The following is a 23,487-nucleotide window of genomic DNA, read 5'->3' on the forward strand; positions in this document are numbered from 1 at the left end:
GGATGGAGAGCAGACAGCTGCTGAAGTGAGATACAAGACAAAAGACAAGAATTTTGCAGACAACAAAAATGCAGCATCTACAATGAAGTCTTCAAAAAATAATGGTATTCAAAGTATGATTGATTCACAAAATAATCAACTAAAAATTTAGTTTAAATCAGGATTTTTCAAAATTACCTCAACATATTCTATGAGAAATGTGATCTGGTTGAGTGCTGACAAAATGTCACATCTAACATATTTAGAAAGAAAAACAGTTGGACACAGAGTAAAAATTTAGTATGCATTACTCCATTGAATCCTTAACAGCAGCCAACAAATTTTAAAATTTATTTTATCATTTAATTGCACTAAATTAGTGGCAGAAGTTAGAATTGGGGAAAAATAGGGTTGCATGGGAAATTTAATATAGATTTAAACTCATGGAATCTTCAACAGTCAAGAAAAAATTATTTTTTAAATTACATTTAATTTAAAACTACAGGGAAGCTACATTAAAATATTTCTATTTAATTTTTATCTCAAACAGTAAAATTCTAGTTTTTAGTTCTGCAAGAAAAAAACTACACTTTTTTACCAGAAATACTACTAGTGGCTAAAAATACTAACAAATTGAAACAACATTTAACTTCTTCCAACAGTTCTTGTGAAGTACCAGTGTTGTAAGCTGAATCCTGTTAACCAGAAATGTCAAAGATACATGCCATCTTTCATTGAAAAGATGCTATTTTCCTGTTACATAAAAAAGAATCCAAATGCTTGCAGATGTTTTGCAATTATATACTAATTCACACATACAAATACTCTAGTGCTCTATGCCATAATGAAGGAGTACTACACCACTTAAAAAGTGCTGTGGATACAGAATTTTATAAGTTTTCACTCCTTTGGTAGATCTTTGGAAAGACTTAAAATGCAAGGTAAAACACATTGAACTATCTCAAACAATGAACAATGAAACTCATATTTTGCATCATAACATGAACTTAGATTTGTGATCCAGAAAAACTGTACCTAGAATTCCATCTAATACCCTACATCTGACAGTGACAGTCCCACCTATTACAAGCATTTCAGACTGAACACTTGCAAGCCTTTGAGTTCTGGAATTGAAACTCTTTGTGAAAACACACCTGTTTTTAAAGGAAAAACAAGCACTCCACACAAAAGACCGAGAAGTATATAATTCTACAGGTTACATATTAAAATGGCACTTTTTGTAAATTTTAAGTAAATTACATGTTACTCATGAAAAGTGCCTATATTTCTCATCTTCTTTGGAGAACTCTTTGTCATGCATTATCAGAACAATGAAAAAAGAAGACCAGAACTTTTTAGTATGATAACTGCTGCCTCCTTCCTGTGTACATATTCAATACATATCGCCTTGAACAAAATGAAAGTTCCTTCTCACTGTCCAAGAGATTACCTTTCACTTCTGTCACTCTCAGTAAACCCAGGTGTTAACGTTGCAACACATACAGCATCACTTCAAAACCTATTACCTATGAAAGAGCCTTCTAACTCAGCTCTCAAAAGTAAATCATGAACAGTCATAAGAAGCAATATAAAGACAAAATGTTTTATCAGCAAGTCCTGCAGGTTGAAGCATATCATGAGTTCCACCACAAATTCTAAAGTAACTTCTATCAATTAAGGATCTCCTCTTTTTCCAGCCTGGCAACCATAACAAAGCCAACTTTAAGATGGTTAAGTGGAACATCTCCAAACTTACTGTGGTGTGACCCGTCTCCAGTAGCGATCAATTCCATTTTTAAAGTACAGCACAGCTAACCATCTTACATTCACATCCAGGCTATGATTTGTAAAGATATTCTGTTAAAAAAAAAAAGAAAAAGTTAAAAATTTCTCGAGATACCACAAGCAAGACAGAAATTGTATCAACACATGCCCTGGTGTATGTAGAAATACACAGCTCACTGTGATATGGGTGTACATAAACAGAAAGCCTTAATCATCACTTGACAGGGAAGTGAAAACACTGTTCTAAACATAAATTTTTAGAGATTAAAAAAATTTTTATCACTAGCCCAAATTTTGATTTATTTAAAAAAACAACATATAAGGCAAATGTATTGCTAATCTTGTCTAGCAGAGAAGGAAACATAAGGGTAGTAATTAATATAATCAGACAATTTTTACATTCTTTAATGACATAGCTCTCAGAAGTTTGTGCCACTGCAGAACACAGGCTAATTCCTCATTCTAGTCAGAATCCAGTCTTCAGATTATTTATTCATTACATTATTTATTCATATGGCAAGAACCATCCTATCTAGCAATACTGTTTGTAAAATAGTGACCTGGTAGGTCTGCAATTCTCAAATTTGACTATGCTTAGGAAATCAGGAAATTAGTTTCTACCAATAAAAAGCTATATATCTGTAGATACATACATATATATCTCTCTATACATATATATACACTTTTTTATATCTGTATGTACATACAGACAAACACAGAGGAGTTATTTTGTATGGTAATGGTGTAAAATTAATCAACCAAGAGAAACTAAAATAAAGGTAGGCTATTGAATTTCAGCACAGGCACTACTCTGAACAGCAGCTCTCCTTCTGTTTTCTACTGCATCAGATGGATTCCTCTCAAGGGGTGAGACATCATTACTCCAACATTCAGAGAGCAAGCATGTGTGAAGTATGTTCTTACTATGCAGTACACTGCAGAAAGAGTGCACCATTTGTATTTCTTGCTTTTAGAAGTCCAGTAAGAAGGGACCTGAAAAATGCAGGGATTCTGGTCAAAAGTATCAGCTACTTTTGGGCAGCATGCCTGCAAACACAGGCATAAACAAACCTTTCAAGTAACTCAGCAGTTATAAGTAGAAACCTGGGACCTCATTTTCACTATGAATTCAAAACCTAATTTTCTCTCAAAATCTACTTTTATTAATAGTAACATGTTTCTAGAGGTAATGGCCAACCCAGAAAAACCTAACACACTCCAGTCACTAGAAAGTAGACAGATTTACATGCCAACAATGATATAAACTTCAAAACTAGCAATTGTAGAAAAATATCAGAAAGGTGGTAACCCACCAAAAATACCACACAACACAAAAATGATCTATATGTAGTATGTTCTCCTTCCCCAAAGCCCATTTAGGAAGACAGACTGAATCTCTAAAAGACTTGATCTTTCCCAAATGCAATTTAAGCATATTAAAATACTAACAGCTAACTTCAAACACCACTTCCATATTACAAAAATAACATTTCAATATAAATGAAACATGGAAAACCCAAACTACTCATACTGAATATTCCTCTCCTTGCTAAAATATTTAGCAGAAACAAAGCTTCCACAGATAAAGACCCCAAAACTAGACCAGACCTAGATAAAAAATGAAAAAAAATAGACCAAAGAATCTACACAAAAACAAGCAGAACTTCTCATTACACTCTTTATCTTCGTATGAACTTCCTAAAACATGAAGTACTTAATATAACACAGTAATGCTGTCATAGACAGAACAGGAATGAAGCCAATATACAAACTGATATAACTTGCACGGAGGTTCTTTTCAAAACCATCCAATTCTGAATCAAAAGAGAGATATGTAATACCTTCAAAAGAGAAACACAGAAAAGTAATGATAGCAGCTCCACTAGGTATTAAAAATGGTAGGATCAAGGATGCATGTCTCATGATCTTCTTTATGATTTTCTCTCCTCTGTCCCAGAAGCAAGCGTATCTCACAGTAAGCAATTATATTACTTGCCACAACCCACAGATATCAGCTGTCTTACCCACTCTCCACTTGTTTCCCTGAACCCTTTTCTGCTCCACCAAGAAGATGTCAACTACTTTCTCTCCCAGACAGCACACCTGTCATGATCAAGTTAAACAAAGAAGCAGACACTTCACTTGTTTAGTTTGGAAGACTATCTTGATATTTCACTCTTAAAGGCTGATGTGGCCCCAACAAATCCACCTAACCACTTAAAAAAATTTATCAGCATTTGAATATTATGTGCCAGCATATATATCTTTAATAAGCATCTAAACACCTGAATTTTTAGTCCTTATATTTAAAATTAACTCATATTTGTTCCAGTTACCTGTGAGTGCCCAATTTGTCTACACCCCAAGGTGCAAGGTCTCAAACATGCAGAGGAAAAAAAAAAAAATCACTAGTGGTAATTTCCGCCGGTTTCTATCAAGATCATTTACCACCACAACTACACTATTGCAAAGGCAGTACATAAAAGGAAACTTGGCAGCTCAAAGTATCTTCTTCTACTCCTTTCCCTAAATCCTCGGGCTCACCTTCAACTCTCCAAACAAATTAGATGGTTTATAGAGAACAAAACACATCACCCAACAAATCTGAGGCATTCAATCCATGCACTGAGGACAAACGTTCGTAGAAAAAACATTTTACCTCTGTTTTTAATAATACTATAAACATATGCAGAGATATTGGAGAATAACAACAGTGTTAACTTTCAGGTGTCTTTGCTGAAACAGGTTCATTTCCTTTTTGACTGTGTTGTCATAATTTTGACCATATTAATGCATCAATTTCATCAATGGTCATAGCACTTCTAGAAGCATTCACCTTCCCCATTCCAGGACCTTACTACCACAGCCAGGTCAGTTAGTCTCCCTGGGAGTCTCCCTCCACTAACAAAAAGGAAAGTAACCCCAGAGAGGTATCACACAATTCAATGGAAAGCAGGAGGGAATGCCTATTAAAATGCTCATAAAGCATCATCTCACCAAAAAAGAAAAGGTCCTCATTGCCTTGATATATAAAAGGTCCCCTGCCTCTTGAGGCAGTAAAGGCAATTCCTTTGAGAAGGGCCCTATTGGCCTTTTACCATCCACAATTCACAACAGGTAAATAAAAGATTTAGCACTACTGCCCACTCATACTGCTAGAGGCTGGATTTCCACCTTCTGAATACCCGGGGAAAGAGCTTACTTTGAGATACAGTAATGACAATGCCTAGCATTGACACATCCTACCTACCCTATCCTTCAGCATAAGGATTCTACTGCCTGGACCATGACAACTCAGGGCTTCCCTCAGGCAGATGTCATGGCTCAACCGTGTTCTAGAGACCAGTACTCAAAATTATTCAGAGTTTACTTAATAGCACTTTTCCACTGTATCTTACCAACAAGACTGAATAAAAACCTGGCTGTGTCTCCCACTGCTTCAGTTGCTCCTCAGCTGGCTTCAACACTGCAGTATCTTGGCTAGTAGCCTGAGTCAAGACTTGTAAAACAACAGTGCTAGCACTGTTGAGATCCATGAAAATCTGAAAACATTTAAAAAGGAGAAAAAACACCTAATGAGTAAAAGATAGCAAATATAGACAGGTATTTTCCATTCTTATTATCCAAACACCCCACACTCATTTTTCATTAGACTACACAGTGTAAAGATAGCACGACTCCCACTCACAGGCAGTTGAGGTACAGGGATAGAACTATTTGCTTTCAGAAATCTCTCAGCAGAAGGAGCAGGCATTAAATCAATCATTACAAGCATATTTGCTAGATCTGAGGAACTGCAGGAAATATTTTGCTTGCAAACAGTTACCTCTCTTGTGAAGCACAGCAGCTAAGAGCAAAACTGCAACTAGAGATAATTACTCAGCTGTAAGCAGAGCAAACCATGGGGTTGTCTGAAAGAGGCAAAAATGCAGATTATTAACATTTTTGCATACTACTTTTTCCTCAAAACAGAAAATTACACATTCACATAGTCACATTCTATAACTCAAATTCATCCTAACAATTCATATTAATTTAAAAAAAAGCGTTAAGTCTCACAATTAGTCTTACATGATACAGAATTTTCCTCAATGTATTTGGTTTCCTTCTTATTTAGCATACAAATGTTGGAATAATAGCTAACCAGGAATTGGAAAAGTACAGGGCCATGGCTAATCTAGTCCCTGCAGCTGCAAAAACACTGTGTCCTTGAAGCATAGCTGTATTGTGATAGCAAGATGCTGTAATTGAGAAAGAGACATGAGAAAAGAGACATGTAACTTCTAAAGAATGAGGAAGAGCTGATATTGTAGTATAACCAATAGACTGCTTGGCTTACAGAATATGCATGAGCTTATTACTTGTTGTAAATAAAGGTCTGGTGGTCTAATTAATAAATGAAGCTTGCTGATTCTCACATTGAGCATCCTGAGTTTCCCTGCGCCGTGACATACAAATGCTAACCAGCTGAATTACAAATGCATATTGCCAAATTTCCAGTTTATATACATGGTTTTGCACTCTTGTACTCTATGAAAGCAAAACAAAACCCTGCTCTCCAGATGATAGAAATTACACTTATAATGACCACAGAAACAATGTTACAAGAAGAAAAAGACACGTATGAAAGAAACTATGAAGTCTGTTTTCTGCTTATAAAAAAAAGTCAGTTTAAAGCCTATGTTAACTTTTAATAACACAGACACAGTGAATATTCATATACTTAGGTTTTCTAAATGAACAACAAAGAACAGTTTCTCTTCAAAGAGGAGAGAGAAGGAGGTTCAGGTGGGGCATCAGGAGGAATTTCTTCATGGAAAGGATTGCTAAGCATCAGAATGGGCTGCCAAGAGAAGCTGTGGAGTTGTCATCCCTGGAGGTGGTCAGGAAAAGCCTGGATGTGGCACTTAGTGCAGTGGTGTAGCTGACAAAGCAGTGATCCGTCAAAGGCTGGACTCAGTCTTGGAGGTCTTTTCCAATATCGTGATTGGAAATCACTTCTGTGATTTGCTTTTGTTTAATGGGAAAAAAAGGTTTATTTTTCCACCTTCAGGAAAAAGATCAAGATTAAAATTGTTACAGTAATAGTAAAAAAGTGGAAGACATGAAATTTATTTTGACAGAGGCTTAAAAATTTTGATTTTTTTTTTAGAAAAATCACCTTAACAACTGAACTAGACACAATACTGGAGACCTTTTATACCAGTAATAGCACTGCATAATTGAAAAAAAAAGTATAACACCCCTAAAAAAAAAGTTCTTCATCTCCAAATCTCCAACCATCCTCTAAAAAAGTTGACTAAAATTTGAAGGTCCTAAGGTTAAAAAAAGTGTACATTTAAACCCATGAAACACAAAATCACATCTCTCCTCACAGCAATAATTAAACAGTTGACTCCATCTCTGCTTTATACTTCCCATGTGAAGAACCTTCCAATCTTTCTGCTTTAACCAGTTGTGCACAAGGTAGCAGAAGGTGGGGTTACTACAGGGGTGTCTTCTGTGACAAGCTGCAAGAAGCTTCCTGCATGTCTGACAGAAGCAGTGCCAGATGGCCCCAAGACACATCTGCCACTGGACCCACCAGCAACAGTGGTGGCACCTCTAGGATAACATGTCTAAGAAGAGGGAGGAAAAACCTAAAGGCTTTGGCTTCCACTGGAAATTTATATACTCCACCTAGAACACTTCTCATTAGAAGACATACTTAAGTTAGTAAAATGCAAGCACAAAAAACAGGTGACTTTTTCCAGTTTCTCATTTCAAAACAATTAGCTGACAGTTCTAAAGATAACAACAAAGGACAGCAACAAAAATCAAAGTGAAATATTTGCTTCTTTTTTAATAATGTTTCTCATTCTTGAAAAGGTTTGTACTTCCATGTAAAAACTGGAGCAGCTACAGTTTGAGCTACTGCTCAAAAAAAAAACTCAAGAAAAATCAAACAGCTTAGTGGGTCAGAACAAAAATTTTTTTAATCCAATGCTCTTGCTCTGTCAAAACCACTGCAGATACTCAGGTCAGAACATTTTACATAATGCTGGGTTGCCACCCAGAAAACTCTGGTTCAAGAATTTTCTATTAAGAGGCAGGGAATTTAACAGCCCTCAAGATTTAGTCTCCAATGAATTTGCACAGTCACTTTTTGATCCCATGTAAAGATCATTGGATGAGGCCACCACACGCCAAACAGCAAAACTGAATTAGAAAATAATCTCCCTGGAGATGGGTCAACTACAAATAATGTTCATAAATACTGCAAAATATTTAGTGAAGTGGTATGATTTGGATAGCAAAAAATTAACTGGAAAAAACATGTAATAAACATGTAGCAAACACAAATGGCAGACATGCAAAAAAGCTGCCTATTGCTACTGCTTTTTAAAAATTCCTCTGAACAGTTTGTTTTCTTCTAGTAAGTCACTATTTAAGTTGTATTAATTTCAAATTAAAAAAAAAAAAGAATAAAAAGAAATTTTAAAATTTCAACAAAATATTTTGAATCAATCCTTACTGTACAAAACTCAAATTTGCAGTTTAAGCTAGCTACAAATTAGTTAAGCTAAAACAAAGAGCTACAGTGACCAAAATAAATAGTATAACCCTCTGCTTCTCCCTGAAGAGGAGGGTTATATACTATCATACCACTTAAATACCCAAAGATGGAAGGAGCAGGAAAAATGCAGGTTTTCCTTTGGATCAAGTTTTCCAATAATTTTCACACCACACTGTTGACAGGTAAATGTGCTAGGCATAAAAAAGCAGACAGAACAGCAAGCAGCTTTTATTTCACGCTCTTGACAAAATATGATGTAAACTTAGAACAAGCTTACAAACTGTGACTGAGCCATAACTGCCCACCAAAAGGCAAAAGGCAGGGGTGGGATACCAGGGGCACACACAACAAAAAAAACCCAAACAAGCCAAAAGGTCAAGCCATCTAAGCACACTGTTCCACAAACACTAGAGGACATTACAGGAGCGAGGACAACTACATGACTTCAAACAATGTCAAGCCATTCAGGTTCAAGTCCTAGTATGTAACTTCAACGCTGACAAAGTCCCTACCTTCCCTTCTCACTGACAGGATTCCTACAGGGAGCTTATTCCCTGCATGCTCCCTGTAAAGACAATTGACTCAGGGAGGGCACCAGCTCCTATCTTAGTGGGATCTGCTCAAAATACTGTTTTAATTACTGCCATGTACAGATGCACTTGTGAAAGTTATTCATGTAGACAGACACAGCTGCACCTTGGGAGTTTAAACCCAGGTCTCTCCAATCTTAGATTGTTGTGATACCCTCACACTGCCCTCTTTTTTTTTCTTTTTTAATTGATGAGATAGAGACAATCCTCACTATCTAAATATCCGACTTCGCCTGTTGCATGGGAAAGGCAAAAGGGACATAGGTTACCCCAGAGACTGGTTAAATCACAGGGACAAGGACTTTCTCCATAGCTCATGGGACTTCTACAGCTTTACGCACTACTGAACTATATCTACAAGACTGTCCTAGAGATGAAACTCAGAAGGTGAGTATTAAATAGCTATTGTCTTTTGGGTACTTTCTGAGACATGAGGCACCTATAGAAATTTTTGCCTTATAAGCAACACATTTTTAGAAGGAATGGTCTAAAGGTCTGCATCTGTGTCACAATAGCCAGAATTTCCAGGTTTGATTACTGAATAAGGGTGTCATTTCCCCTTTTTATTTACTAACATCAGTCTGTGTCTTCACCATAAACACTGAGCAGTATCAGGAATGTTCACTGCCTTCTCCTGCTTTTCTGTGGTCCACACCCATTGCTATAACAACAAAATTGCACACAAACATTTTGCAGGAAGGAAAAGAAATCCCTGTCACTAGAAAGTATTCAATGTCTTAAATGTTCTAGTTTTATATTAGCCATGCCAGTGTAATGTTTTTCCTTTACAGCCAATGTTTCTGATACTAACAAGTAAGTACGTAGTATTTTCCCTTCACACTAAAAAACATCCTAATTTTAAAATCACATGTGCCAAAAGAAATTGGCAACTACTAAACATCTGAAGGGGTACAAAACAAAGGATTTCATCACTAAACACCTCCCTACTTCAGTTTTTCTGAGAGAATGCAGTGTAACAACTCACTCATATCCAGATAATTAATTCTGTGTATTTTTGTTTTCTTTTGTTAAAAATTCAATTAATTCTTTTCAGCTGTAAGAAGGTACAAGAATAAATTAAGATTTTATGAAATCAGAAGACGACAAAGCCATAAACACATTACACAAAATACAGTGTGCTCTCTCTGATCATAGTGCAAATACATTCTGGGCTACTTCAAAGCATCAGTGGCTCTGATGATGTTGTGATCCTTCTTTACCCAGTGTCTGAGATGGCTCCTAGGACCCCATTTCCAGCTTGGTTCTCACAGTTCTCCCTCTCTTCAGTTCAAGAAGGAGCAAACTGGAGAGAGGTCAGAGCTACTAGGATAGTCTGTGGTCTAAAGCAAATTATCTGTGAGGAGGTAAAGTTTAATGTTTGTTATGACAGTGGAACCTAAGGAAGCCTTTGCAGACACCTAAAACTAATTCCCTGAAGAGTGCTTACAAAGACAACTTGCTGCTTCCTATCAGCAGATTATACAACCAACAAACAACTACAAAGCTACACCCTGCAGCTCAGAAGGTTCAAGTAGAAAATTGGGACTGTCGTTTACAGCACATTTGTTTCAAGGGAAACAGGAAAAACAAAGTTTCCATGCTGAAAAGCCACAAGAACTCCCGAAATAAGTAACACAAACACTGGCATTCAGTCATAGAGATAAGATACATTACCAAGGATACTGTCACCTTCAGGAAAAGCTGGTAGTTACACTGATTTTTCTCCAGCCTTCCACAAACTCCTCCATGAATCTCTTTTCTAACATTGCAGTATCTGCATCATGCCACATGCTCATAGTCCTACTGAGGAATGCCCCCAAAAGAACTAAAACTATCCTGGTTATTGAAGATACTACTTAAACTCACTAATAACTACAGCAATTACCAAAACTAACAAAATTACTAACATTAAGCATTACTAAAATTTCTCAGAACCCACATATTAATTTTTCTTTATGTAATTGAACCAAGCTATGTAAAGTTTGCTCAATATTTAAGCCACAGTAAAGAAGACAAAATGTCTGAGCAGCAAAGAGAGTTAGAGGTGTTTTTTTCCCATACTGCTAGTAACAGAAACACAGAAGTAGAATTTCCAAAATTTCATTTTTACAAAAATTTAACATTGAAACTAAAACTTAGGTATTACAGCGACCTGATGAGGTCTCCAGGGTGAGAGAAGGATGAGACTCTTGTTTCATGATGAGAAGGCTGGATTTATTGATATAAGATATATAATACATTATAACTATACTAAAAAGAATAAGGAGAGAAGTTGCAGAGGCTGCTAACCTAAGAATAGCATAGAAAAGAATGAATAACAAAGTTCTGTGTCCAGCAGAAAGCAAGGACAAACCTCTCCTGTGAGTGGTTAGCAAATCCAAACACTCACAGAAGCCCAATCACCGCTGCACCTGTTACATTCCATACCAGCCGATAACAATTGTTTACATTCTTCTTCTGGGGCCTCAGCTTCCCAGAAGATGAACAAATCCCAAAGAAAGGATTTCTATGGAAAAAATGTCTGCGACACTTAGGTCTGAAAAAAGCATGCAGAAGACATGAAGGATACAAGAACTAAGAACAGCAAAGACCACAGTAATAAAGGACAGCAACAAGCAAGGCTGACAACAATGTTAAGGAAAGCCAATCAGATTATATTAAAAATTCTGAGGAGAAGAATGAACTTTGATATTAAACAGTAACCACCAAAGTGACCAAAAATTCCCAATAGAAAGAACAGGGAGCAAAGAAATGAGTGAGACAATTCCAAGGATTAACTCAAAAATTACTCTGCCACAGTGTTCAGGACTGATGACACAGGAAAAGACAAATGGATACAGAGACAATGTAAGAATATTTTTAACATTTAATAGTGACTTTCTAGGATGACCAATACTACAAGGTCAACCTCATTCCTTTAACTTCTTCCTAATTTACCTAATTTAATGGATTTTTAAAAAGACCTGACAGACCACTTAAAACAAACTAGTGCCACACAGCTGAGATGGATCCGCATGTTTCATTCAGTCCTTATGTTCTGAAACAGGTTTAAACACTTTCATTTTAACTACAGTTAAATCCCACTCTTGATGATACAGTTTTTAAAAATGTTATATGTAAAGCATGGCTGACAAACACCTTTATCATTTATACACATGATAATAAATGTCCCTGATGAGAACAGTACAGTGAAAGAATGAGAGAAGAAAAACAGAGAGCAGTGACAAATTTGGTGTTGCCATGAAGTCTGAAGAAACCAAACTCCACAAGGAACACACTTTTGGCAAAAACTTGGATATATCTTGTGTACATATAAATTTGAACTCAGCAGCATTTTGCTGATGTGTTGTGTGAGCTGATTTAAAAGCCAGACCAAATGTGTTACAGATATGACTTCATGTATGAGACATGGGAAACAAGGCACATGTAAGTGGGAAGCAGCAACACCATTGCATTTAAGGCCTTGTTCTTGCACTTTACACATAGTGCTGTCTTCCACGGTAACAAATTGGAGAAATAACTCACCACTGCTGCACTGAGCCTGCCTCTGATTAAGGGAAGACTGCTCGGCAGAAAAATTGCTGCTCTTCAGCCTGCAGGAAGAAAGCAACCACCTGGAATAAAGGCAAATACGCGCCCCTTCCCGCACAAAACAAGTTCTCTCGGGTTAACGCCTCATCTTCCTCCCAAGCCTTCCATTAATTCCAGCCTGACTCAAAAATGTTCCAAGGAGAAAGCGGGAAACTGTTCCCTGCCAGGAATTAGGCAACAGTTATTTACTTCCTGCTCCGAGCAGGCCCTTTGTCGCGGCCAGCAATAATAGGTAAAGGAGGCCTGGCTGCCCTAACCCCGGGGGCGGTGCCCCGGAGCCGGTGCCGTGGCGGGCACTCCACGCCGGAGCCGCGCCGGCTCGGGCAGCGCAAACGGGGGCACAGCCGGCAGAGCAGCAGCCAAAGCGAGTGCGTAGGAGCGCCGCCGCCCGCAGCGGCGCAGCCCTGGGCTCCGTGCCCCGAGCGCTGCCCCGCTGGAGCCGCCGGCGCCACCCGTCCCCTCCCGTCCCGTCCCCGCACGAACCGGGACCAGCGAGCGCCGCGCCGCCACCACCGCTTCCCCGGCGCGCGGCTCTGACGTCACATCCCCGCGACGCCAGAGTGCTGCCCGCGCCGCTCCGCCGGCAAAAGCGCGGCGGGGGCGGGGCTTGGGGCGGCGGGGTCGGGGCTCTCGGAGCGCGCAGCCCGCTGACGTCAGGCGGCGGCTGCACGCGCGCAGGGGGGGTGTGGCGCGCGGGGCAGTGTGCCGCTCTTCCCTGAGACGTTCCCGGGGCGGGGCGTCACGGCGGACGCGCGTGGTGCTCGCGTCAAAACATAGCGCTAAATATATGAGCAAGTCAAGCAAAAAATACAGAAAGGATTAAAAAAAATGAGTGTACTTTATTGGCGTGGCAGCGGCTGGGAATGACTGCACCCGTACTGTAACTCCAGGCCACGAGCGGGCGGGCGCTTTGTGCGGAGTGAGGGGGTTAAAGAGCCGCGTTTTCTTACCGGCAGAAACTTATGAGGGTCGCCGTGCAAAATCCTTCCTTCCTTCCTTCCTTCCTTCCTTACTTCCTTCCTTCCCTCCTTCCCTCCTTCCTTCCTTCCTTCTTTCCTTCCTTCTTCCTTTCCTTCCTTCCTTCCTCCCTTCTTTCCTTTATTCTATTTTTTTCTTCCTCTAGCCCTTTTTTTCTCTCCCTCTCCGCCTCTTTCATTCATCTCGCGTTTTCTCTTTTCCTTTTCACCCTGCCCATTTATCAAAAACCCACTGCTGCCTGCTTACGGACTAGGTCGGGGTACTAAACACACTCATTTTTAGGCCGTGTGTCATTTACGAATAAACCTTGGAAAGCTTCTGTGGACGCGCTGACACCCGCCGCCCCTGCAGCCCACGGTCACTTAGAGCTCACGGCTGCTCCCATTCCCCGAAGGGTGGGACGGGCCGGCCGTTCCCGGGAGGATCGAGCGCCCGCGGTCCGCCACCCCGCCAGGGGGCGCTGCCCCACCCGCCGGCCGCAGGCGGAGCCGCTCGCCAGCTGCGGTGCCGCGCGGCACGTGGGGAGCGGGGCCGGAGCGAGCCGAGCGGGGCCGAGGTGAGACAAGCGGGGCCGGAGCGAGCCGAGCCGGACCGGACCGAGCGGGCCTGAAGGGAGCCGAGCGGAGCTGCCGCCATGCCCAAGGCGAGGGCCGGGAAGCGGCCGGAGCGCCGGGAGGGCCGCGCCGGCGGTGAGTGTGGAGCGGAGCGGGCGAGCGGCGGGCGGGATCCCGGGAGCCGAGGCCGGGCCGGCGCTCGCACCCGAGCCGGGGCTGGCGGGGTGCCGGCGGATCGCGGCTGCCCACGGTAACACAGCAGTCTCTTCCCCAGGCATCCTGTTCAACACCGGGGCCGGGCAGCACATCCTGAAGAACCCGCTCGTGGTGAACAGCATCATCGACAAGGTGGGCGCGGCGGGCCCGGGAGCCGGGGCTGGCGGGACGGCCGGGACCGCCGCCGCGCCGGGTGCCGCCTGTCGGAGCGTGCGGTGGCCTTGGCCCTCGTCTGTCCTTTACGTGCGTGCTCGCTGGTTTTTCATGCGTGGCCAGCCAGCGCCAGGACATTCCTGGTCTCCCCGTTTCCCACTCCTTCCTTCCTAAACGACTCTCGTGCTCCCTTGAATACTCAGTTCCAACTTTTTACTGTGTCAAAGGCGCTTACTTTCATTCTAAAGTCAAATGATTTAACGAAATTGTGTGGAAGCACTCATAATGCTGTTTGTCCTTAGGCTGCCCTGCGCCGCACAGATGTCATTCTGGAGGTGGGCCCGGGAACTGGAAACCTGACAGTAAAGATGCTGGAGAAAGTCAAAAAAGTAAGTGCAAATTCTCTCACTTCCGAAGCTCTGACTGTGCCGTGGCTTAGACTACAATAAACAGAAAAGTCTTCATAGGCGTGATGAACATAAGTAGAATTACTCCATTGATATTTTTCTTAACATATGAATAATCTCAATGGGTTTTTAGCTGATCACATAAATTTTGTGTGGTTTTATCCATTGCTGTTGTCCATTTATGTGGTAAAGCTTGCTTGTATTTGGAGAGGGTAGAAGGTGCATAGCCTAATAGGGACTTTGAAAGGATTCTTTAAACCCACAGCAACTGATACAGGGTTGGGGTTTTTATGATTAAATTCCAGTTAGGAGATGCATGGAGTTGCAGATATATACTTTTTTTTCAGGTTATTGCATGTGAAATTGACCCTAGACTTGTTGGTGAGCTTCAGAAGAGAGTCCAGGGCACGTAAGTATCGATTATGGAAACAGGGAGCACTTAAAGCAGCAGAGCTACTTTGGTACAAATTTTGGCAACACTGCTTTTCTGAGGATAACTACAATGTATCTTTTCCCCCAGGTGTCTAGCAAACAAACTTGAAATCAAGGTTGGAGATGTCTTGAAAACAGATTTACCATTCTTTGATGCATGTGTGGCTAACTTGCCTTACCAGGTATGGGACAAACAACATAGCATACAACAACGTTAAAAAAATTATTTTTAAATGCTGATTTCCCAGGAATTATACTAACATTATTAATTATTTTTTCTCAGATTTCTTCACCTTTTGTTTTCAAGTTATTGCTTCATAGACCTTTTTTCAGGTATGTGGAAGAATAGAGCTCTGTATTACTTGGGAGGAAGAAAAACAGTTTTAAAAGTATTTTCAAATCCATTATATTTTTAGTTCCTAAGATACAAGTTTGATGGATCAGAGCTGCATTTAAGTTTTTCCGTGATACATAGTCTGACAGTGCCCGGAAATTAAGTTTATGTTGATGTATTGAGCATGAGGAGAAAATTTAAACTTGGCAACAGTGAGTGCCCAGCAGAAAAAACAGGAGTTACATCTCCTTAGTATTATAAGTATTCCAGGGATAAGCAGGGCATGATAGCATTTCAAATACTTTCCGGTCTAAGTTAGGCTGGAAAGGGTAGAATCAATGCCAAGTCACTTTCTTGTTGTCCGATCTAAAAGTGTAACTGCTCTGTCTGTGTGTCAGTCATCAATGATTTCTCTCAAAGGAACATTGGTAACGTTATCGGTCAATTTGGAGAAGCTTGGATTTGAAGGACTCAGCAGAGAGTTACTCTAAATGATTCATTACAGTCAGGCAACTCTGACACTAGACTGTCTCTTTGATCCTGATCCATTTAGCAGTATAAATAATCAAATTATGTAATAGCTTTAAGGAGACTTGGATGGCTTCACCAAGTTCTGTGATGGGTTTTGGGTTTTTTTCAACACACCAATCAAGGCAGAGTTGTTTATTATGAATGTTTACTCTTCTAAGTGCTGAGGCAAATTGTGTTTTTTCCAAGTGTGTTAGTTGGCTTCTGACATAAAAATTGAATATTTAGAAGTGATTTTTTTTATTTCTGTTATTCTCAGGTGTGCAATCCTTATGTTTCAAAGGGAGTTTGCACTTCGTTTGGTTGCCAAACCAGGAAGCAAACTGTACTGCAGACTTTCTATTAACACTCAGCTATTGGCTCGAGTGGACCATCTGATGAAGGTACGTCACTTTGCCTTTAGGTAACTCAGCTATCAAACATAAGAGAAGAGTGTTGCAAGGGATGTGAGGAGTTTGTTGCTTATTCACACAGCTGCTTGACTGCTCTTATCTAACAGGTTGGAAAGAACAACTTCAAGCCTCCTCCCAAAGTCGAATCCAGTGTTGTCAGAATAGAGCCAAAGAACCCACCACCACCTATCAACTTCCAGGTGAGCAGTGTATACTCAATGTAACATATTAGTGATAATTTCCTACTTCTTCCCACTGACTATTCAATTCCATGTGCTGATTCTAGTACAAACTACCAGCTATTCATTGGAGTTTCCAAAATGCTTATTTCTGTGTTGATCAGGCTTGTGTTACAACATTAACAGAACATGCCACCATCATGGGGGCAGCTTTGTGTACAGTATCTCTCATAAGACCAAGGTCAGTTGGAGAACTGTTAGTAATAATGTCCCTTTTATCATGGTTTACGTCTCCCCGAGATGTTTCTGGCTGATAATTTTGCAGGTTTTGATCAAAGGAATATATGAGATTTGTCTTCAGACAAGTGTGTGTAATCTCAGAAGACAAATGTTACAGAAGAGTATTCTTAATTTATAAAACACTTCAAGATGATTTCAGCCTTCCCCAAGGTTAGCCAGATTTTCTTCAAGTATCTGCCTTCTCTGCTCGTAATAGCACCTAGGCATGAAAAAGTACAGTTCAAAGGGTTTTGGGGGCAAAGTATTTTCTCCTCCATTTGTATTGCTTTGTCCCAAGATACAGCTGGTTTTCTGTTGTTTAGAAGGACATGTCCATGAAGGATATTCCTTTGTGTTCAGTATTGTTCTGAAATTGTCAGTAGTGACTGCTTTTGTTTGTCATAGCTTATGTTACTTTCTAAAATTCTGAAATTTTCATTTTCAGGAGTGGGATGGTCTGGTAAGGATAGCCTTTGTTAGGAAAAACAAGACACTCTCTGCAGCATTTAAGTAAGTAACTTCTGTCAGAGAACCTGTTAACCATTTCTTTTGTGCAAATGCATAGCATTGTTACATAGTCAGTAATAAACCATGGTGGAAGATTTATACTGATGTCACAAGCTTTTTCTTTTAGAAGAAAACTAGGCAGCTTTTTATAAAGAACAATTTGCATAATTGTTACAGTTTTTTATAGTAGAGTGAATTGTGAGTGAACACAACCAATTGAGTGAATAATAGTCACAGTTCAGTTTTCATGCTAAACATGTATTTCTTTCAGATCAAGTGCTGTAGAGCAGTTGCTGGATCATAATTACCGAGTTCATTGTTCCTTACATAATACAGTAAGTTCCTTCCTAATCTCTTCTACTTCTGTGTTCTGTGGCCTACATACTGACTTTTATAAGAGTAAAAAATTAACATTGAAAAGCTTAATGTATCAAAGTTTTTCCAAAAGTGTTTGAAGGTTGGAAGAACTTGCCTCTTTTTGTAGAGAAAAATCTAAAAGGGTAATTAAATAATAGTAAAAAAGCTTAAAATTAAGTATATTGTCCATATATATATGTCTCAAGGTCTTTTACTAATTTAATAAAACATTTCTTGTCTGCTTTTCAATACTGTTGTGATTCATATATAATGAATGAACTGAGATACAAAAACTCAGATTCAACAGAATAATACAATAATCCATAATAGAAAAAATATAACTTACATTTTTTCACTTGAAACAAGAACTGTTCTAAGAACAGGAAATAATTAATTATTTAAATGAACCTTTTCCTGTGTTTTGAGTAGAAAATCATTTCTATCCCATTTTTCATTGACAGGAAATTCCTGAGAACTTCAAAATTGCAGAGAAAATACAGACAGTCCTAAAAGATACAGGTTACTCTGAAAAACGAGCCCGTTCAATGGATATAGATGATTTCATTCGGTATTCTTTTTTTTTCTCTTTATGCCTTCCTTTTAAGCTTTTTGAAATTCTATCTGCATCTGTAGCTGTGTAGCACAGATTAGTATTGGATTGCACAGGAATAGTAGGGTTTCCCTCATAGTACCAGACACTCCTTGCTTCCAGTCCTGAACATGAGCAAACACTTAAGGCCTACTTATATATTTCAAATGCTGTTTATAATATTGAGAGCAACTAGGTAAGGATCCCTGTTTCAGGTGTTTCTGTACTAGACCCTTCTGTGTCTCCTTTAAGAATGGCCATAGTGTAAACTGGTTATTAAAATTTTTCTAGAGCCCCACATGGCCTTTCTCTGCTTTGATGATTAGGCCATAGTCTATAGCATAATCTTAAATATGAATGATTAACTGCTGTATTCCCCTCTTACCTCGGGTGGCATTGTGAATCCTGTTGTAATTCAAGACAAAAGTTCCTATCTGCTTCTCATGTGGAGAGCTAAGACAGGTAATGATCTCTGAAAAAACATAGTGAACCTAGTAGGATCCGACATAAGTAACTTCCTTGAGAATAAACCTGCATCTCTAAAATGGCAAATTTGCTAATAACTTCTAGTTTTAGATTTGTTAAAATTCTTTTTTTGCAGTTTATCATTGATGGCTGCTTTCATGCTATTTTCTATCCACATCTTAAAAATGCCTCAAGCTGAAGTTTAAATTGCTAGAGTTATAATACACATATTTCAATCTTTCAGATTGCTACATGGCTTCAATTCAGAAGGCATCCATTTTTCATAGATACTCCTAGAAGAATGAAAGATGCTGTATTTTTTCACCAAAGTTTTACCCAAGCCAGCGTGAGTGCAATGGTACAAGCTCCTCATAAAAGCAATGAACAGAATACAGCGGGTGTGCTTGGACTCAGAATGTTAGATGTGATTTTATCGCAGACAATAGGCAAGGAGCTGCTGCTCTGTCTTTTAAAAGCAGCAAATTCTTTCAGAGCTGAAGCAAGGTGCTGGACTGCCTCATGACTGTGTTTTCCTATATATATATATCCAAAAACATGGACTGATGATAATTGAAATCTGTTCTCCAGTGATGGACTTCACCTCAGTATATTCATGTACAGTACTCAACAGTACAACCCATAATAGGTCTGGACAACAAAAAAAAAGTTGTAGCAATTCCTTTTTTGGTATCATTCATTTGTGTGTTTGTTTTAAAGTGTATTTAAACACTTCCTTCTGATTTGAGATGCCTGTCTCTCTCATCCTTCTGGTAACTAACAAGCCTGTTAAAAATCTGCCTCTCTTAGAGAACCCCAGTGAGTGTTTCTCAGAAAACAAAAGAATTTACCTTGTGGGCTTGATTTCCTTTACATTATTGCCTTTACCCTCTCTTCCACTGTAGGAACTGGAAAAAAATCTACCAGTGGGCCAGGGCTCAAAGACAGACAGCAGGATGGGTTTTTTGTTAACTAAATTCAAGTAACTATTTTTTAAGGTAACTCCTTCACTGTTAATGCAGGAAAAAGTTTTAGCACAGATCATAGCTTTCAGTGAGATTTAGAGCAATGCATGCAAATTAGCAAAACCTCCTCTAAGAAAAGCTTATATTTATACACATCATTACATTATTAAGGTTGGAAAAGATGTCCTGAGTCCAGCTAGCAGCGCCATTGACATCCCAATGGCTTTTAAAAGTAATTGATTCAGAAGCATGTATAGAAACAGGCATCCTGAAGCATCGACTTAAAAAACTGAATTGCACATTTATTTCACAATTTAATAATTCAGTAATTCTAGTGCTGCTTCACTTCATGCAGTGAAGTGAGCCAAATGATGAGTTAGGTAGACAGCCACAAAGAATACCAGCCTTATCAATTTTTCTTTATTCTAACTGCTTCAGTATCAGGTGTAGATCTGACTTACAGCAGGCTCTGGCACAAAGACTGAGAGTAGACAGTTGCAGCTAGCATGTGCTACTTGACAGGACACATGTAATTTACAGGGCTTTGTAAAAAGGTGCTAAAAACTGACTGTCCTTTTTGTCCTTGTGGGACCCACAGTAAGCCATAGCCTGGCTGTGGTGCTAGGCTTGCATGGACAGATATATGGAAGCTACTGTTAATCCTGTGGGATGTCTCAGTCTTCAGAAGTTTCTGAGCAAGTGAGAATTGTCTAGAGCAGCTTGAGAGAAAACCTCTGATACTATACGATAGCCTGTACTATCACCTGCCAACAGAACCTATTGCCTTCTGTTCCATTGGTTTTTTTTCTTTTAGATGTGATGGGTGAGGATCTTAAAAAGATGTTCAGAAAGAGGTGTGATGTTTTTGTAAGATCTGCTGCAAAATTAAAGTCAGGACAGTGGTCTGGGGAACTTGCTTCCATGTAACAAACTTGTATAAAAGAGTTTGCTTTATTTTGAAATCAGAGGCCTTTTCAAAAATGTAACTAATCTACTTACAAATTGAAACACTTCCCAAAGCATAACAGAAATTCTCAGATGTAATTCATTTAATAGCTTAATTTATTAAACACATTATGTAAAATCTACATGGTTTCAGTTTTCATGTTTACACACAAGAGGATTTTTTATTTTTAACCATGATGCGACAAGAGCTTCCCATAGCCTACCTTTCTATGGGAGATACAAACATTAAACACTACAAGAAGTTCTGGCTCATTTAAGTCTCTTTTCATTGCCTTCCCTTTATTCCCCCCCTCCAGGCCTGGCACAAACAAACAGGCTTGTATTCCAAAAGTAGTTTTTAAACATCCCCAAAGGAAAGTCTGCTGATACAAACTCCTGGAAAGGGGGAGAACTCCTAGAGAGATCTACAGTTCTTACATGACAGGTCAATCTTTTTTGCATACTGACTTGCAAAAATAACTTGAGTGCCACCACCTAAAAAGTGCTGATACACATGGCGCCATTTGTGAGAATTCAGGTATTTGTGGGATTTCTATTAGCGCTAGGTAGAGGTATTGTGCAAAATCATCAAATGATGCAATTTCACCCCACTTTTCAGCTGCTGGCACTGTACAAAGGGAAAAATAGGTGTTAGCTACTTCTTAAAGCAACAGAACTACTCAAGCTACCTGCAAACTACGGTTAATGTACATATAACTTTGTCATGCATCAAAATCCAAGTTTTTAAAACAGTATGTGAAAGGCCAGTATGGATGTATTTATCCCCAAAGTTTGATAGTTAACTTATCCATACATAGCATTATCACACCATACCACATATCATATTATCTGCATTATCCTAAGATACAACTCTCCTCAGTACTTAAAACATTACCCTTTAATATACATCAACTAATTTATATTTTTGTGGGTTTTTGTTGATTTGTTGGTTTTTTTGGTTTTTTTTAATTGTTACAGATAAAATGTTAAAATTATAAAACCATTCTTAATGGTATTCAAATAAAACAAAGATTCCAGATTTTCACACTAAAAATGGAATGTCCAGCTGTTCGTCTACTCTTAACAGCCTGCAGTTCCTCTTAAAATGATATGGCACATCCTGTGAAATGAAACTATCCACCAAAAAATAAGTCTTCTTGAAACACACACACTAAAGTAATTTATATTGACAAATAAGGAATGTATTTTTTAAGGCTGTGCTTCAGAAAGAGGATATTTAGGGTTAAGTAGCCTTCATCAAGGCACAGAATGGGAAGAGTTAAGCACAGCTGTTTGTGGAAGAGAAGTTACGTTAAACCACTAGTGAGGTGTGCATGCACGCCACAATTTTAAACTGCACAGCTGGTCTTTGTCATAAAACTGAACATGGTCAGAAGGAAGTGCTGTAACTTTTTAATGGCCACAGTTTTACTTTATTAAAAATATGGCAAGTATTTCCAAACATTTCACTATTTGAATAAATGAAATATTTAAACAAAGTGCTTCACAGATCTGAACCCTGCAGGTTGTGCTGTCTGGTCTAGAAGCATTTTGTAGACATCAGGAGCATTTCACATAAAACTGAAAATGTCATTCAGGTGAATAAGAAACAGGAGATTTCCACAAACATTGCTAACATTTTTACGCTTTCAAGTAATTGAGTTCTCTCGGTCACTAGGTTTTGTAACAAATGTGTGCTACAGCAGTACAGGTTCCTTTAGCAGCAGACGCCCTTTTCAAAGGGCACGTGGTCTTTTCGGGTTGATCTGTTTACTGGCCTGCTCCTCTTCTTGTAGAGCTGCCCGGAAAGATTTCACTTTGTCTTTAAGGAAAAAAACAGAAGGATGAGAACTGATGTGCCTGTGCTCAACAGATCTTGAAACTAAGCCCTGATCCTCCAGCTCTAACAAACAACAAAGAACATTCCACCACAAAAATAGCTGACACTACAAACTACCAGGGGATTGAGCTACGCTTGCATTCAAAACCATACAAACAAGTTACTTAGCAACCTAGTGTCTTCTTGCATACTACCCCTGTCTCTAGGCAGGATAGGTTTGTAAACAGCACGATTGTATTCCCAGCATGTGAACTTTTCATACTTCCATTCTCCTTCTATCTTAGAGAGTCTAGGGAGGTATATACTACCGCTATCCTATTCCTTCCCAGCACCTTCCAAACCACTTTTCTAGTACATTCCAAAACCCAGAATAGTAAATTATAGTTCCCTCTGTTTTCTTATGAATGTGAAAAACATTTGTGAATAAGTTTTGGAACTTACTCATTGTAAATAGCAAAATGCACTGTTCACTAGTTTCACTGTAATTCAGTAAAAGTGGGAGAAACTTAAGGAAGTGTAGCATCCTTGTTTTTCTATTCCTATCCCTTCTATTCCCCAGTAATATGCCCAATAATAGAAAGAAGGAAACCGAAATGATGGCAGTAATATGTCATCATATTGCACAGTGACAGAAGTAAAGGCTGAACAATTGCACAGTGACCATTACGTGCCATGAGCACAACATAGACGATACCAAGACAGCATTTTTAACGTTATACACATTTTCTCTTGTGAAACTACAGTTATATTAAGCTGGTTGTAAAGATGCAAGATCTCTTAGCATTTTACCTCCAGCAGGCTTCTCAAAAACAGTATCTGCTACGTTTTTGAAGAACAGGTAGTCATCTAAACTGCATTTTCCACTGCTG

At 39.2% G+C, this 23,487-nt stretch overlaps 3 protein-coding genes across 5 annotated transcripts in view; 1 reads left to right on the forward strand and 2 right to left on the reverse strand.

The window, feature by feature from the left end:
- Positions 1 to 13,051, reverse strand: part of IPO11 (importin 11) — an 80,057-nt gene extending 67,006 nt beyond the window's left edge. For both annotated transcript variants that reach the window (XM_054281645.1, XM_054281652.1), the window contains exons 1-5: positions 12,985 to 13,051; positions 12,436 to 12,503; positions 5,591 to 5,675; positions 5,163 to 5,306; positions 1,736 to 1,836 (exon numbers count right to left, since the gene is read on the reverse strand). In XM_054281645.1, the coding sequence (XP_054137620.1) occupies positions 1,736 to 1,836; positions 5,163 to 5,300 (239 nt within the window). In that variant the 5' untranslated portion in view covers positions 5,301 to 5,306; positions 5,591 to 5,675; positions 12,436 to 12,503; positions 12,985 to 13,051. The remainder of the gene's footprint in view (positions 1 to 1,735; positions 1,837 to 5,162; positions 5,307 to 5,590; positions 5,676 to 12,435; positions 12,504 to 12,984) is intronic.
- Positions 13,052 to 14,008: 957 nt separating this feature from the next.
- On the forward strand, positions 14,009 to 20,788 carry DIMT1 (DIM1 rRNA methyltransferase and ribosome maturation factor). Its single transcript, XM_054290053.1, has 12 exons — positions 14,009 to 14,168; positions 14,308 to 14,381; positions 14,705 to 14,791; positions 15,157 to 15,218; positions 15,330 to 15,423; positions 15,525 to 15,574; positions 16,363 to 16,486; positions 16,603 to 16,695; positions 17,399 to 17,463; positions 17,732 to 17,795; positions 18,279 to 18,385; positions 19,116 to 20,788. The coding sequence occupies exons 1-12, from the start codon at positions 14,114 to 14,116 to the stop codon at positions 19,156 to 19,158; spliced, it is 918 nt and encodes a 305-aa protein (XP_054146028.1). The 5' UTR covers positions 14,009 to 14,113; the 3' UTR covers positions 19,159 to 20,788.
- An 89-nt stretch (positions 20,789 to 20,877) lies between these two features.
- KIF2A (kinesin family member 2A) overlaps positions 20,878 to 23,487 on the reverse strand; it is a 58,407-nt gene continuing 55,797 nt past the window's right edge. For both annotated transcript variants that reach the window (XM_054290040.1, XM_054290032.1), the window contains one exon: positions 20,878 to 22,600. In XM_054290040.1, coding sequence (XP_054146015.1) covers positions 22,515 to 22,600 — 86 coding nt within the window. In that variant the 3' untranslated portion in view covers positions 20,878 to 22,514. The remainder of the gene's footprint in view (positions 22,601 to 23,487) is intronic.

The sequence above is a fragment of the Melozone crissalis genome, unplaced genomic scaffold (assembly GCF_028551555.1).
Source record: "Melozone crissalis strain CALT ecotype California unplaced genomic scaffold, PUWL_Pcris_2 ptg000005l_1, whole genome shotgun sequence".
Classification (NCBI taxonomy): Eukaryota; Metazoa; Chordata; class Aves; order Passeriformes; family Passerellidae; genus Melozone; species Melozone crissalis.